A 16550-nucleotide genomic window follows, 5' to 3' on the forward strand; every position below is an offset into this window, starting at 1 on the left:
TTTGAGTGATTTGCGCCTCAATACTGGACATGTTGGCTTGGGAGCAAGCACTGCTGTTGGACCCGCTTTCTTGCCTCAAGATTTGGAGGATCTTGAGAAGGCACTGCTGATGGTACTTCTCCAATGCTTTGAGGTGCCTGCTGTAGGTTGTCCATCTCCAAAGCATACAGGAGTGCAGGAATTACTGTTTTCCAGTAGATGCATGACCTTAGTCTTGAGTTTGAGAACCTGTTCTTCAAATACTTTGTTCCTCAGTCAATTGAAAGCTGAGCTGGCACATTGAAGGCGATGATGAATTTCATCGTATATATCACCTTCCTCAGGAGGAGGCTCCTAAGAAAATGGAAAGGTTCACATTTTCCAGGGCCTCACTGTTAATCTTAACTAATGAAGGGAGATGTTGTTTTGTGGGAGCTGGTTGGAAGAGGACCTTTGTTTTCCGGGAGTTTAGTGAAAGGTCCATTTTCTCATATGTTTTGGAAAAGGAGTCGACAGTGACCAGGAGCTCAGTTTCTGAGTGAGCGCATGCACAAGTGCCATCTGCTTGCTGAAGCTCCATGACTGAGGATGGGGTGATTTTGGTTTTGAATTTAAGGCGACATAGTTGAAGTTTCACATCTTTCCTGGAGTTTATCTCCATGTCTGTGCGTAATTTACTGGACCATATATATGCACATACATATGCATATACATACTCTCACATAGACTCACACTCACATGCATGTACATGCTCATTTACAGACACACACAGACGCCTACAAATATACACCCTCATTTGCATAGACACAAACATACATACATGCACACAGACACACTCAGGCATACACTCACATAGACACATTCATATAGTCACACACTCATACACAGACACATTCACACACATTCCCATATACACAATCACTTCCGCACAGACACACACTGACTGACGCAGAACCACACACTCACACAGGCACACAGACACGCCACTCATACACACACAGGCATACAGACAAAAACTCATACCCTCACACAGATGCACATTGAGACACACTAAACACACACAGTTACACATTCACAGCGGTGACCACATACACAAATATTCGCATTCACTTGCACACAACAATTATTTAAACAACTAAACAAAGCGGGTTTTGCAGGACTGTAATACGATCTCGTGAATATTCGAAGGTTGAGTAGGAAGTGGGCTGGGCTACCACTCAACGAGTGGGGAAAATGAAGTCAAAGATGTTTTTGGAGGGAAGTGCACATGCTCAGCCGACAGCCGCCCGCTTTCGAATCGGAACGAGCTCCTTAACCGACTCGCTCAGCACTTTACCTCATATAGAGATGCTGCTCCACAAAGGGCCGAGGACTGCAACCTCTGTCCATAATTTCCAGCTTGTTCAGGACTAAATGATACAGACCTGCGCCAGCGGACACGGTGATGCACAGAAAACAGGCTCCAGGTGCAACTACATGTAAAGAGATCAGGTGTAGCCAGATTATATAGAAACTGCTTCTCTTCAGCTCTGGACAAAGGTCATACGGACTCGAAACGTTAACTCTGCTTCTCTCTCCACAGAGGCTGCCAGACCTGCTGAGTTTTTCCAGCATTTTCTGTTTTTATTTCAGATTTCCAGCACCCGCAGTATTTTACTTTTATGTAGGGTTTGAGTCAAGGTGTCACATTTTAAATGCCTATGGTCTGCCCGTTTTCTAATTGGAGAGGAAGAGACTGGCAATCTCTCTGTTTAATAATAATGAAAAATACCTGGACACGCCGCAGGAGTTTCTCACTTAGAGCCCCTTCGAACCGGGAGAGACTTGTTAGATTGAGTGAGAATGTGTGCACTTCTGTCCCCCCTGCAATCTTGTAAACTGCGTCCTGTGCGTTTGTCTAACTATTAATCCTCTCACAGTGTCTGGTAAACGGATTAAACGGGATGAATATGCTAGCAGTGCCAAAGTGCGATTACCAAAGAAAACCCCCTTGCGTTAGTGTTTACACAGGGGCTGTCCTGTGACTTTAGCTCGGCCACTGGAGGCTCGGGGTGGGTTTGAAGGGTATTATATTGAGTTGGACAACTCATAACTGCTGCGGGTGGAAGTAAATGTGGCTTCGGCTGCTTTCGTTCAACAGCTCCAAGCCGCCAGACCCAACTGCTGGGGGTAGTGGGAGGCTATCCTTAGCAAAGGGAGATTAGAGGAGAGTCACATGGTACTCTATTAACCAAATGCAGAACGTTGATTTAAAACAAAGAGCGAAGATGTCCTTCATGGGGTTTCACTCATCTTCAACCCAGGGTCTCCCGGGCACACCTACCCATACATGTCAAAGATCCCTCCTCGACACAAGTGGGTGTTTAAGGATACAGAGCTACATGACGTGTAAAGGGAAACCTGACGGCACTTTCCAACAGTTCTCGTAGCCGCCCACCGCATTCTCTGCGGTGCTGTTCCGCACGCAAACACGACACCGTGTTTAGGTTGTGTGGATATCATTTGCCAAGCGATCTTACAATATAGTCTGCATTTACTTCACCAGCTTCGACACAAATAACCCACAGAAAATACCCCCCCCCCCCCCAAATATCCACCGGGATTCTGTAAACACCCCGGATACTTTTAAACAGCCGTTTTATTATTAGGACGCTGATTGTTTCTGAATAAATGTGCAAATCTGTATTAACAACCTAAATATGTGTCGCTTCTTTCACAGAGGACAATATTTCCCCTTCAATCCCAGTTGTCCAGTCTGGACTCTCTGAATCTATTGACTGGCACAGATGAATTTATAGGCAACTAATCACAGTTAAAGTTACTGTCTACAAGGAAGAATCCTGGGCTCCTATAGTTTCAGGGATCGCTCAGCCGGGCTCACACGTTTCAGTTTAATGTTTGCATTTCACCAATTTTCTTCTCGACTTCACAAAAGGAGCATAACTTGGAAGTGAATCAGGTCAAACACATCCGGAATAATTCAACCGCTAATCGTCGTGGGTTACATTGACTCTCCTTTTATTTTGGTGGGGGTGGAGGGGGGTGGGGGGGGGGGGGGGGGGGGGGGGTGGGGGTGAGGGGGAGGATTGAGTGGAATCCTTAAAGTGACTGAGCGACCTTTACCACCCCACTCGTTTCTGAGCATTCCCATAATATTCTGATGCATCGCAGGTAAGCTATTCATTCTGGGCGGTCTAACGGGAGCACGGTGACAGGGCTGGGCGTGAGCAGGGCTTCATCCATCCATAAGCTTGAGAGTTTGGTCTCTGACAATTATGTATCAAATGCCTTTAAGCGGTCGCTCTCTAATTTTAACGAGTGCTACAATTGATAATTGTACTAAATTATTGAGCCCCGTTTTCATCCAACGATTCTGACTAACCGCTAAACACTTATTCAGCATGAAGTGAATGACATGCTGCTCAGTTAATGGATCATTCCCTCTGTCTTTCCAGACACTCGCTTTGACGGACTGTACAAGTTATTTAACTCCATGTCCCTCCATTAAATCTTCAGCAGCGGATGCCACGAGCCGTCCTTAATTAAGTCGAGCTCAGCCGTGACTTCTCGTGGGTGTAATTAAGAAAATGAAATGGTCCATCTCCAACCAGACCAACAATTATAATAATCACAAGTTAAAGACTTCGCCTTCTTCCTCCTTGGCTGTAGTAACGACCAGGGTCGCATTCTCGTACAAATCTGCGCGGAAAATGGATAATAAGTCATATTGATTTTCATTTATTTCAGCTCATGTCTTTTGAGGTTAGTGGCCGGGGTGATGGCCTGACTTGCCTTAGTGCACGTTTACCAGACCACCGCCGTGCACCCACAAACCATCAGCACCCAGTAAAAGCACTGGCAGCATTTTAAGTGTTTTACATCCATTCCAATACTTTTAAAATACCCCATTAACAAATATCATTGGAAGTGACCATGTGAACGTTTTGTATTAATATTTGAATAATGCAGTGAACTTTGTGACACGCAGACAATAACAAAGCTATCATTGTGTTCACTGTCACGGCAGCAGCGACTAACATTTGATTGGACCTTTAAATGTCGGTCACTTCAATGTTTGGAAAGAAAAAGCCAGTGTAGAAACCCAAAAAATGTTTGTGTGTGGGGGGGAGGAGGGGAAGGGGCGGATAGGGGACTATGATTGTGTGTGTGTCTGGAGGTGGGGGGGGGGGGGGTGGGGGGTGGGGGTGGTGCGGGGTAGGGGGACCATGATTGTGTGTGTCTGTGTGTGTGTGTGTATACGTGTGCGTATTTGGGTTGGGGATCAGTGGCGGTGAAATGCATTTGTGTGTGCCACAGCCATTCACGATTCTAACGAAAGAAACCGACGATTTGAGAATATAGCACCACTGTGAAATAACCCCTTCGGTATCAGTGTTCTAAGTAAGGAAATGCGAACGTTAAGAATAGGGATTTGTCACCCAGCCTCTGGAGCCAGCTCCTCTATTCTATCAGATGTCTGATGTGCACCTCAATCCCATTTGCTCAGCCTTGTTCCATATCCCGTACTTAATAAAAAGTCCACCAAATTCCGTGTTGGAAGCTTCATTTGTCCCTCAGTATCTACAGCATTTTGGGGGGAGTGAAACCCAGAATTATGGCGCACTTTGTGTGAAAAAGTGCTCCCTGATTTCGCTCCTGAATGGACTAGTTCTAAATGTTAAGATTATGTTCTCTTGTTTTTGATTCCCCGCAATAGTAGATAGATAGATAGATAGATAGATAGATAGATAGATAGATAGATAGACAGACAGACAGGCTGACAGACCATACTTATGTTTTAATTAACTTGTCTTTTCGTTTGTGACGAACCTGTGCATGTCTAACATTTCCTGTTCTTAACTCATATTTCCATCATTCTTTTTTCCTTCTGCCAATCACAGTGAAATGTTTTAAAAGTAGCAATACTAACAGTGCGTGGCTGCAGGAGAACCAGATTCTGAAAACTGTCTCTCACTTATAGTACAATATTATAGTTCAATTTCTTAAACTACGTTGGGTAAATTGAGCAAGTCCACCAACTGCTACAGAGAGAAAAAAAAGGACGAGCGTAACTTTTGAGGTGTTCCTGTAGACACTCGCTGGGAATCCAGTCCTGAGAAAGGCTCCTGCATCAAACGGTTATTCTGATTTTCCCCTTTTAAGATGCTTGCCGCCCAGTTGTGTCTGTCAGGAATTCTCGGTGTTTATTTCTTATTTGCACGTAGAGCGATGGCACAGAGGCCACTCAGCCCATCCTCGGATTAATCTAATTCCCCAGCTCGTTAAAACTTATTTGAAATTTGTTTTAAAAATCTACCGCGTGTTAATGAGTCATATTTCCTGTGGTCTACTCGACAGGCCCTGAGTTGGAAACCCTGTTTTGGAAATATCTTCTACTTTGGCGAGGAACATTTGACAAGATTGCGCTTCTGTGAAGCGCCTTCCTCAGTTAAAACAGATATTTAGACCTAAAGTTATTGCTGTTGATGTAATAAAAGCATTCTGTAAAAATCCAAGCATCTCAATGTAGGGTTTCACTATATTATTTGAAACCGCGCTGGTTGAATACCATGTACATAATTAGTCCAAAAAGCGTTCTTTAAATACAATGCGATGCTGCGTAAATGTATAGGTGTAATTGTTTGAGAAGACGCTATTTAAATAATATCCCGGTGCATTTGTACTGAGTCATAACGGCACAGAAACAGGCCATTCGGCCCATCGAGTCCATCCCGGCTCTCTGTAGAGCAATCCAGTCAGTCTCATTCCCCCGCTCTCTCCCCGTGGAGCTGCAAAGACCTAAGTTGGTCTGAATGGAAAACTGTATCCATATCTATATTGCGCTTGTCCGATAAATTTCCTCTCGTGGAAATAAAAAGAGCCAATCGTGTACTAATTCCATATATATATATATATATATAATTTGGATGCTTGTATTTGAATTTAAGGTTTTTAATATAATTACCTGTTTTCAATCTAGCTTCAGTCACAAGGGATACGAATCCCACCACTCAGTAAGTTAAAGATGAGACATTTATTGGCGTTTGAAGTTTTTGAAGAAGATGGAGGGGATTGAGCGTCAACCTTCTCATTTATATCGGTGCTTCTCAAGGTTTCACAGCAGTAGTTGAGTTGTGATGTTGAGTTTCTGTAAAGCGCATGTTTATGGTATATACATATGTATACCCATAAATCTACATATATGAATGGCTGTAAATTTATATATATATGTATGTGTGTGTGTAAACATATATATGTTTCTAGCTTTTAAACGCCTCTAGACATTTCGTGGGGAAATGCAAGTATTTCTTTAAAAACTGGATGTCTTGCAACTTTGCGCTAAAAGACTAGTAGCTCTAATGAAACGGAATGGTCTTTTGAATAATTCAAAGACAATGTGAGGGGGGTGGGGGGTGGGGTTTGTCCCTCTGAACTGCTCCATTGTTAAAAAAAATCACTGACACGTGGATGGAGATGTACTTGGGGACACAAATGAACACGCCCGGCAACGCGCGTCCAGCCTCCTTCATCTGAGTCCCGAGGCAACACAATGTGCAGCAGCATTCGCTGGAGGTGACCAGCGGGTCAGCTGACAGTACTAATTCCAGGAATTCCCACTCGCTCGCTCACAAACACCAGTAGCTTCGACTCCCTGCCGCGGTTGCCGCCTTGTCTTCTCCAGGAGGAATTACATACCCCAAGCCTGCTGTTTTATTTTTGTTTATTTTTATTTCTTTAAAAAACATTATCATTTATGAAGAAAATTTCTGCTGAGAGCCGAAATAAAATGTTGCTGGAACACCCTGGATCCACAAGCTGTACAAAATCGACAGAGCGCCCACGGTTTAACGGCAACGCAGGTAAGAGGTATTTCATTATTAACCAGCCGGAAGGGAGATCCATGACATTAGAGTGTGCCCATCAGCACTAGGTGAATTACAGTACTTGGCTCTAGTCTGGTTAAAAACGGGCTTCTTAATCGCCACCATTTCACGCCTCTTAAACCATCACCTCCCTCGTTCTCTCCCCCACCCACCCCACGCGTGCATCCCTTCACACCCAACCCCCCCGCCCCCCTCCCCCCCACCCCCACCCCCCACCCCCACCCCCCAAATTGACAGTATAGCCGACGATTGCTTGCCGTTGATCCGGCGATTCTAACTGCCCTGAGCTAAAACAGCGAAAAGGACCCCAAAATTTAAGTCAATATATATCGAGAGGTGGGAAAAGAGAATAAAGACGCGTTCTAAACGCATTTCCAAACGGGCTGCCAGCCTGTGTAAACCAATGCCCCAAATGCATTGTAACCTGACAGGCAATATTAAAAACATTCCACCGTGCACTCGTTGTGAATATGTATCCGAGGATCGTTTCTTATGTGTATTTTTAGACCATTTACTGTGCAAATTAATTGCACAACAACGTGCTTAGTTGCCCGGCTGCTCTTTCCTGTCATTCGAGTCAGTTAACAATATAAAGGGAAGATGACGTTTATTGACTTTATTTTATTTTTAAAAGATGAATTGTAACTTTAACCCCCACCCTTCTGTTCGCTGGTAACCAGCACACGTTATGAATATGTAATGAGGCTCATTGTTAGGAAATTCTATCAACAGATGTAGAGCGCGTGTCTGGTCTGGGTTGTCAATACAGGGGCATCATTCATAGTGAGTATCTAGAGAGACAGGACTGGGTCTTCTGTCACCCCCCGAACAGCAGCAAGATCCAACCGGCTGTCTGCTCGCCCCAGCCTCCCCAAAGCCAGGTCTTACAACCGGGGTGGGCTATTCCAGTGCAGGTACACAACCCCGGGGTCCCCAAGGCACCAACTTTGGATTGCGTCCGGCCGTTGACAGAGCTGCTCGGCGAAAGTTCCTTATCTGTAGGAGAGCATTGGGAATTTACAGATAGACCCCCGCCCACCCACACACACCCTTAAACCCATCCTTATACATCCACATGTGTGTGTGTGTGTGTGTGTGTGAGAGAGAGAGTGTGGGTGGAGGGAGCGAGAACAACAACATTTCAGGAGAGCGAAGGAAGGCAGCGGATAATGTTTGTGTAATTCTTTCCGCAACCGAACACCAAGTATCAGAGCAACAAGTCCCGGGGGTTTGGTCCATGTAGTTGATTAACACACCAATCCCAATCCAGATTAAACAGCCTGAAAAACAAGCTCTGGTGCTCAGGCAGTCAAACATTGAGACATGCTCCCGAAACCGGGAGGAGGCGAAGCCAGAATTTAGCTTCACCTAACCACAGGGTTTTAACAACACGGTTCCTAGAAGTGTTACAGCCTTTGTTGACAACGTAGCCAAAAAGATGCATCTTTTGGAGGGGATGGGGGATTGTGTCCACGCTGTGGCACATACTTCCTCCAACCAGCACCTTCAGGAGTTAGTTGACTGACCATTTTATCACCCCATTCTTCGATTTGTATTACACGAAGAGCGTGCTGGACATGTAAAGAGATCTCCTTGGTGTTTGGCGAGATTTCCCCTAGAACAGCAGAATGTGCCGTGTGTGTGTGTGTGTGTGTGCGAGCTGGCGTTGTAGGTAACCCCACACTGATTATTACATTCGATAACATTAAGACACGTTGACCAGTCTTATCCACCCAGTTTAGGAACGGCAGGGGCTGATCCCTCAGGTGGGGAACGGGCAGATAAACCCAGCGTTTATTGGACCCCCAGCTCCACTGGAGTGGGGTTGGTCGGTGATATTTTCTATTTATCACTAAAGTAGTGTTCATCTTGTCAACTGGCCGTGTTTGTGTCACAGTTACTTCCATTCCTGGTGACAAGAAGTCGGTTTGAACATGAGGTGTGCTTTGTGAGGTTAGAGACCGTATTGAGAATTCTGAAACATTATAAGGTGAGAAAGTGGGGGGGGGGGGGGGTGGGGGGGGGGGGTGCTTTTGGCTAGAGTAAGTGGAATTTGCAATATAGTTACTCTAGCCCGATGTGCTGCGAGGTTCAAAGGCTGATTCTACGCTCATTAAACTTACACGAGATTTCCGATCCCACTCACTATTCAAACATGGTTTGCCTCGTGTGGTGGGATATCCATTTTACAATTGCTATCAAACGCAAGGGGACACTGGCTGTTGAACTTAGAGCTGCTCGCTAGTTTTAACGAATGACAAACTAACTTGTCGGGGCCTTTCTCTCCATCACCACCACCCCTCCCCACCCCCCACCACCACCACCCCCACCACCCCCCCCTCCTCTCTCTCCCCCTCTCTCTGTCTGAGGAGAGCTGGTAAATCAGACGTGCACCCTCTGCTCCCACTGCCCTCGCTGAAGGCACCCTCCACCACCCTCGCTTCAATGCGAGCGATCAATGAAACGTTACAAATATTTATTAAAGCTTTAAAAAGTTGTGTGCGTATGTCGGGGGGTGGGGGTGGGGGTGCAAATCATTGAAACATTGCAGACCATTCACCCAAATGTGTTTGATAAATTCTGGGAATGCAAACAAATGGGACATTGATTTTGAATTCATCAGGAGATATATCAGTAGCACTACGCCTGATTTCCCAAGGCACCGCTCGGCTTTAAAGATCAGTGTCAATAAAATTTATCAGGGTGTTACTTTACTTAACATCGTATTGAGCGCTGAATCTTCCAAAACTAACAGGGGGCAGCGGGCGGGACGGATCCTCGCGTTTAAACTCCCCTTTTAATTCCCGGGAAATGCAGTACTTTTTTCCCCCTCTTAAACCGTCGACGCCAGCAGGGGTGTTGAATTAAGAGTGTGTCCTGTTTATTAACAGAGTCCCTTGTGACTTTAATGCATCACATTCCGAGAGGAGCCTGCAGTGAATTTACAGTCCCGTTCACCAAACTCCTCCGGGGCCCTAAGGCGGCCACTGGTGCGTGCGTACTTGTAAGTAGGTCGGTAAACGCTGTGGATGGACCCCACTGTTTCGGAGCAAGTGGCTTTTGGTCGGAATAGGCCTGGAATATTCCAAAGGACAACACGATACGGGACAGGATAGATTGGATGAGTGCGCAGCATTAACAAGTGACAGAACCTGTAAGAACTGATCAACACCGTGTAGGCGATTTCTTGTATTATTTTCCCACGAGTTATTTACACAATCCTCCCATGTTAACTGTCATCCATATTTCCTTAGATTCACTAATAATTTGATATTTGATCGGCATGTTCACGAGAGACAATTTGCTCATGCATTTGCCTAATTATATTTTTATACCTAATGCTCCTGACACTCTAACTACAGGGCTGGATTATAGCAAGTAAGAATTTTGTACACACTTTATCCCAAACCACATCAGGTTGATTTAAAAAAAGCGTGCCCTCATGCCAAAGCAACCATTAGCATGCAGGTTATAGAAACAGGAGATATGTTCATTTAGCCCTGGGTCGGGTGATGCGCTGTAGCTGAGGGAATCAGAAAAGTGGCTTCTCTCAGTGGCAACTCTCCTCCAAGCTATTTAGAATTATAGTTGTGCAACTCAAAAGATTCCTGCTTTCCACCAACCACCCCCAAACCCGGTCTTCTCGGGATACAGCGACAATTTTAATACCTGCCTTTAAAAGTGGACAATTGCATTTTGTCCCATCCTTTGGTCCAGGTGGAAAGAGCGAAAACTCCCGCGAGCAGAACAAACATCACCCCCCCACCCCCTCCCCTTGCGAGATCGACGCCGGCCAGAGACAATTTCAGTAAAATGTGTATTTAAAAACGGGAATAAATCCACCCAAATAAAACCAAACCATCAACGGGGGGGGGGGGGGGAAAAGCAAAAACGGCATCGGGGATTTCTGCTCTTGTCGCTCAGTCCAGTCTCGAAATGAAATGAAGTACTTCAATGGAGGTGGGAACAATAGAGTTGGATGGGAATTCTCAAACACAGACTGTGAAAAATAATTCAGTACTTCTAAAGCAGATTTAAATTATACAGATATAAATACAAACACATACCTGCGTTTAATAATATATAGTTGTAATTATGCTGGTTATAAGCATGGGTGTGTGTGTACGTGTGTGCATATATATTGAACGAAATGTGATTTTTGAATATAATCCTCTTCAGGAGCGGGTCTAGGCTCAAGCCTAAGTACAGGAACTGTTGGATTTGGGAGGACTGTGTAATTATTTGGCAGATGTTTTCTCACCTATTCTTCGGCTGAATTGCCAAACTGAGCTTGATTTCTTCCCCCCACCGCCTGTACCATGTTCCGTGTCTGTGCAAGTGGCACCTTACAGCATCCGGCTGTCCCCTTTTTATAGGGAGTTTGCTTCGTTTTCAAATTTTTAAAGGCCACATTTTTATTCAAATTTCACTTCGATGCAAGTGTAAGTTAAAGTACACAACATGCGTAATATTTTTAAAACTGCCCAACCCAAGCGAAACGACTTTACAGCAAAAATTGACAAAAAGAGGTTCTCGATTTATCCAGTTATTTTGTTACGCGATGAGGAAAAAAAAACTGGAAATAGTGAAAACAAACAGCGGAGGTTTATTTCTTGCCGAGCCACAGGTGCTGCACTTTGTTCCAGTCCCCTCATCTCACCGGAGCTTTCTACCCAGAGACAGGCTCAAGTGGAGGTGGAGATCACACAACATCATTCCTTATTGTAAATTTCTATCGCTGTACTGGTGATGTGTCTGATGTGTCCGTCACTGTGTTTGTGTTTCTATGTGTACGTTTATGTATTTGTGACTCTGTGTGTGTTTGTGTGGCTGTGATTGCATTTGTGTTTGTGTGGCTGTGACTGTGTGTGTTTGTGTAGCTATGATTGTGTTTGTTTTTGTGTGGCTGTGATTGTGTTTGTGTGGCTCTGGCTGTGTTTGTATTTGTGCAGCTGTGACTCTGTGTGTGTGTGTGTGTGTGTGTGTGTTTGTGTAGCTGTGATTTTATTTGTTTTTGTGTGGCTATGACTGTTCCTGTGGCTGTGATTGTGATTGTGTTTGTGTGGCTATGATTGTGTGTTTGTGTGGTTGTGACTGTGTGTGTTTGTGTGGCTGTGATTGTGTTTGTTTTTGTGTGCCTGCGACTGAGTGTATTTGTGTGGCTGTGACTATGTGTGTTTTTGGGTTGCTGTGACTGTGTTTATGCTTGTGTAGCTGTGACTCTGTTGTGTGGCTGTGGTTGGGGCTGGGGTTAGGTGATTGTGTGTTTGTGTGGCTGCACGTGTATTTGAGTGTCTCTGTATGTGCTTGTGTGGTTCTTGGTGTGTTTGTGTTTGTGATTGTGACTGTGTGTGTTTGAGTGTGTGTGTGTCTGTGCGTGTGTTTGCGTCTCAGTGTGTTTGTGTGACTATGCAAGTACTCGAGCGCCTGTGTATGTGTTTGTGTGTCTCTTGGCGTGTTTGTGACTGTGTATGTGTGCGTTTGAGTGTTTGTGTGTGTGCGGCCTCTGTGTGTGCTGCACACGCAATGTGCCAGCCTCGTTCGCTGCTGTGCACACCCAACAGCCACAAGAGCCTGCAACTGCAAACGTCTCTGAGCTTGTTGTTCAACGGGCTTGCTTTGGCAACGGAAACCATCGCTGTTGAAAAGTTAACCACAACAAACATTGGGGGACCGGGGGAGGGGAGTTTGGGGCTCCTTTCCAAAATTAAACGCAGAGATTTCGAGTTTTGGTACAGAGAGGAGTACAAGATGGATGCTGTTAAAGAACTGAAGCCAGCAGAGAGTTCAAACACAGAAGCGCCGCACGCCTTACTGGCCCAGAATGATGAGCTGCGCAAAGGTACTCGATCAGAACCGTGTCCAACACCATCCTGCTTTACAGGTATAGGGAGTTTGTAACTGTGCCCTAGTTCCCTCACCTCATTCCTAATGATTCTAATAGTCTGGCTGGACCAACACCTCACCTACCACATCTAAACATTTGCTGATGGATTTTGCGCTCTGAGCCTTGGACGCCGTGTTATATAAACAAACTCTTTATCAAAAGCCGGTCATTAACAGAAATTAGGCTAAAGAGGTTCTCATTATAACCAGACGCGCACCCAGTGCTGGGGACCAACTCTTAAACCGGCCAATATCTAATTAGGTGGTATGTCCTTTTCAAACGTTCGTATTTTAACTTATCAACGTGTTACTTAAAACATGAAATTAACCATAACTTAAGACATCACTCACCCTGCACCAGGCTATTCATTTTGTTTGAGATTTAATTTGCTAAACACTATGTTGTTAACATTTCCAACCTCATGTGCCTTAATGTAGTATAGTGATCAACTGTTCGACAGCAATGCGGTAATAGGGACGGGTTATTGAAATCGGCACACCACTGTATGCGAATAAGTGTCTTGTCTATAATTGCTCAACCTAATTAGTTATTAATACTGCAACATGATTTTTCTTTAAAAAATCTAACATTATTGAAAATTGTGAGGCTCAATCGTGTGTGTGCAGAATGCCCCCCTTTTTACCAGGAAGTCTCGCTTCTTATTTCGATAATGCATCGGATTATGGTTAAAACCGACGGTGGATTAGGGACATACGAATGTTACTGGTCTGACATATGTCTCGTCCCCCGTCTCCCCCCACCCCCCAACCTCCCTTTTCACATCGCAAATAACAATGGGTTTCCATAAAATGCGCCAATATTTATGGAAGAGGAAAAATAACGAAATATGTCCAATATCTGAGTTATGCTTGCCGTTCTTCGGAGGCAAAGGGTCTCTATTGGATTCATTTTCAAGGATGTTTTTTTTTAAAAAAAATGTGTTAAATAACAAGCGGTGCACAAGTGGCATTGTTAAATTAATGCGAAGGAGGAGGGGGGTACCTTAAAAAGGATGGTAAATTCCCTTGCCGGCGAGTTTAGTCGTGTGCACAGTGATATATCATATAAAATAAACTAGTTGCCGCAAAATGCTAGCTTCGGCATGTTTTAGATTCAACCTTAACATTTACTGAAAGTCGGTGTAAAATGCGTATCCACCACTATCAGTATATCTCTTAGCAAAGGAACCGACTTTCACACAAGGAGATGTTAAAAGGCCGGTTTCCCACCTGTCATTAATAAGCACCTGGCATTCAAGGGGTAGCGAGCACATCCTTGTTTTGAGACGAGGCTGTTTTTGCCCTTCCTCGCACAGGGATGATGCAGCGCGCGGCGAAACTGGTTCTAATCCAGGATTAATAACGGGAGCGAACAGAAAACACAGCAAAAGCTGGAACTTGGGCTTCACATCTCCATTCGAGATGAGCGAGGTGAACGAAATTGAACAAAAATGTCACGGAATAAATTTATTAGATTATAAGATTCATCGGTGAAAATTTAATCCTTAACAAAAGGATAAAAATAAGGCAGATTTTATTGTAGTTTAAATAATAAATAGTTCACACAGAAACACCAGGAAAAAATCTTCCATTAAAATCTATGGGTTAGTGTAAAGGGCACAAGCCTCAGCACTGACCATTGTAAATTCTAGGGGGTGGGGTGGGGGTAATTCCGACGGGAAAATAACAAGCTATCCAAAATCTAGCGGTATATTTAATAATGCAAACCATTGCTAACATAGTGCTAATATACCCATTTTGTGTTCTGTTTTACTGTACACAGTACATTTCTATCTGTATTTCACTATTGGGTTTAAAAAACACGTCGCTTCAATACTTCAATAATTAATTTTGCACATGTGTGTAGTTGCGTGTATGAATGTGCCTGATACTGGTTCTATTCTGAGCTCTCCAGTTTTAATGTGTCTTGTGCACTACTTACATTTCAAGCACCCAATTTAGCATGTAAGTATGTGTGTGTGTGTGTGTGTGTATGCTAGCTCCCTTCTCCCGGTCGGGAAAACCGGCTGACTTGGTTCTGATCCCCGCGATCCATTATTTCCGTTTAATTCGCCGTTATCACTTTACTCGCCGTCTTGGTGACATTTATTGGATTTCACTGAGCCACAGTTTCTTGCTGCATTATTAATGAACAACCGCATCACTCCCGTGCTTTGGAAGTCCAGCTAGGTTACATATCTCTGCTCGCTTTCAGCGCTCAGGGTTACAGTTTTATCAGATGTACATTCTGGAGGCATGGAGTCGGTTAGGGGGGTGGCGGGGGAATACTTGCAGAATATTACACCTCGTAAAAGGACAAATGTACGCAGATGGAAAGGAATTGTACAACAATTAAAAATAGCCGACTTCATAAAACAAACACCCAGCGAATGCGGTTTTTGCCGGTTTAATAAGGAAATAATTTAAGATATATGTTTAGTGGTTCAATTACTGAATGAAGTAAGTACCAACTATTAATATTCCACAGGATATTTCGAGACCAAATCGTTAATTCAGTCGAGAATTTTATCCATCAGTAACTTAATTCGCACGTTGGTTAATCATGTTATCAATGCATTCGTGAACAAACCATTGTTTCACATTCAAATCGCAGGATTTTCCCTCCTGTAAAATGGGAGGGGCATAGTCTAAACGGAATCGCTTATTTTCTATTTGATAAGAAAATGCATCCATTCAGAAAAAAAACGGAGCATTTTCCTTGTCCTTCTTTGGCGGAGATGAGCTTAACTCTAAACTTTTTCCCGTAAGGGTAAGTGGAGGGGTGTTGGTGGGTACAAGGCCAATAGAGCTCAAAGCCGCCTCTAATCCTCCAGCACTGACACATATAGCCTAGTGTTTATGTTAGGCCTGCCGTAATGATTGTGGGTCCAATTCTTCCTTGGCTGTTTACAAATTTTAATTGAGTCAGTTACCTATTTCCTATCAATAACAGTAAGTGCGGGGACCACCTTCTCCCAGAAACCTAACGACTTCACCAGTGCTGTTTGGACAGGAAACCTGGCGTCTCTGCGGGGCTCGGCCTAGATGTGACCGCAGCCCCACACCAACTTGGCCAAGCGCCCTCCGAAGTGGCCTCGCAAGCCACTCATTTGTATCAGACAGAGACGGGCACACTTTCCCACCGGGCGACGCCACACGCCGGCGATGGAGGTCAACAGAATGTGTGCAGTGCACATTAAACAGCTGATTATTATATTTATTGTGGGAACGAGGAGACATTGGCTTTCTCAGTTCTCAATGGGGTCAGTTTCTGGAGAAGGTGCGCGCAACCTGTGGGGAGGGCTCTCTGGCCCTTCCCGCTTTCTGATTGGCTGCTCCCGCGAGACTGCCAGAAATCGGTGACCCGACCCCACCCCCGCCCTGACTTTTTGGCCATCCAATTAGCCGAGGCTCATCTTGAAGGGGTTACCCCCAAGAACTTTCTTCATGGGGCAGTATCTCTGGGAGGGACGCTCTAAAGCTCTGTTCGGTGGGAGAGCTGGGTTGCTGTATATAAGGAGTTGGTTTTATCCATCCCCCTCCCTCCTTTACCTCCCACCCTCATTACCACCGCCGCACCTCCAACCCACCCCCAACCCCCACCCCGCGCCCCAAACACCACACAAAAAAAAATCAGATGTGATGCGTTCTGCTTTGGAAACCAAGCTGCTCCCCACCAGAAGACACCGTTGAAAAGATTCGGTCCAGTTCCCTTAAACATCTGGAGGTCACAATGCAACGTAAGGTTTTGTTTTAACTTCAGTTGCTACGTTCGGGAGATGGAGAGCCCAGAGCTTACGA

At 44.8% G+C, this 16550-nt stretch overlaps 1 protein-coding gene across 2 annotated transcripts in view; it reads left to right on the top strand.

Moving 5' to 3' along the window:
• Positions 1–16550, top strand: part of lhx3 (LIM homeobox 3) — a 158178-nt gene that overhangs the window by 102005 nt on the left and 39623 nt on the right. The window contains exon 1 of one of the 2 annotated variants that reach the window (XM_041194126.1): positions 12615–12705. The exons of the other annotated variant lie outside the window; for it this stretch is intronic. Within the exon in view, the coding sequence (XP_041050060.1) occupies positions 12615–12705 (91 nt within the window). Of the gene's footprint in view, positions 1–12614; positions 12706–16550 lie in introns of those variants that run through there. 2 annotated transcript variants of the gene reach the window in all.

The sequence above is a fragment of the Carcharodon carcharias genome, chromosome 8 (assembly GCF_017639515.1).
Source record: "Carcharodon carcharias isolate sCarCar2 chromosome 8, sCarCar2.pri, whole genome shotgun sequence".
NCBI lineage: Eukaryota > Metazoa > Chordata > Chondrichthyes > Lamniformes > Lamnidae > Carcharodon > Carcharodon carcharias.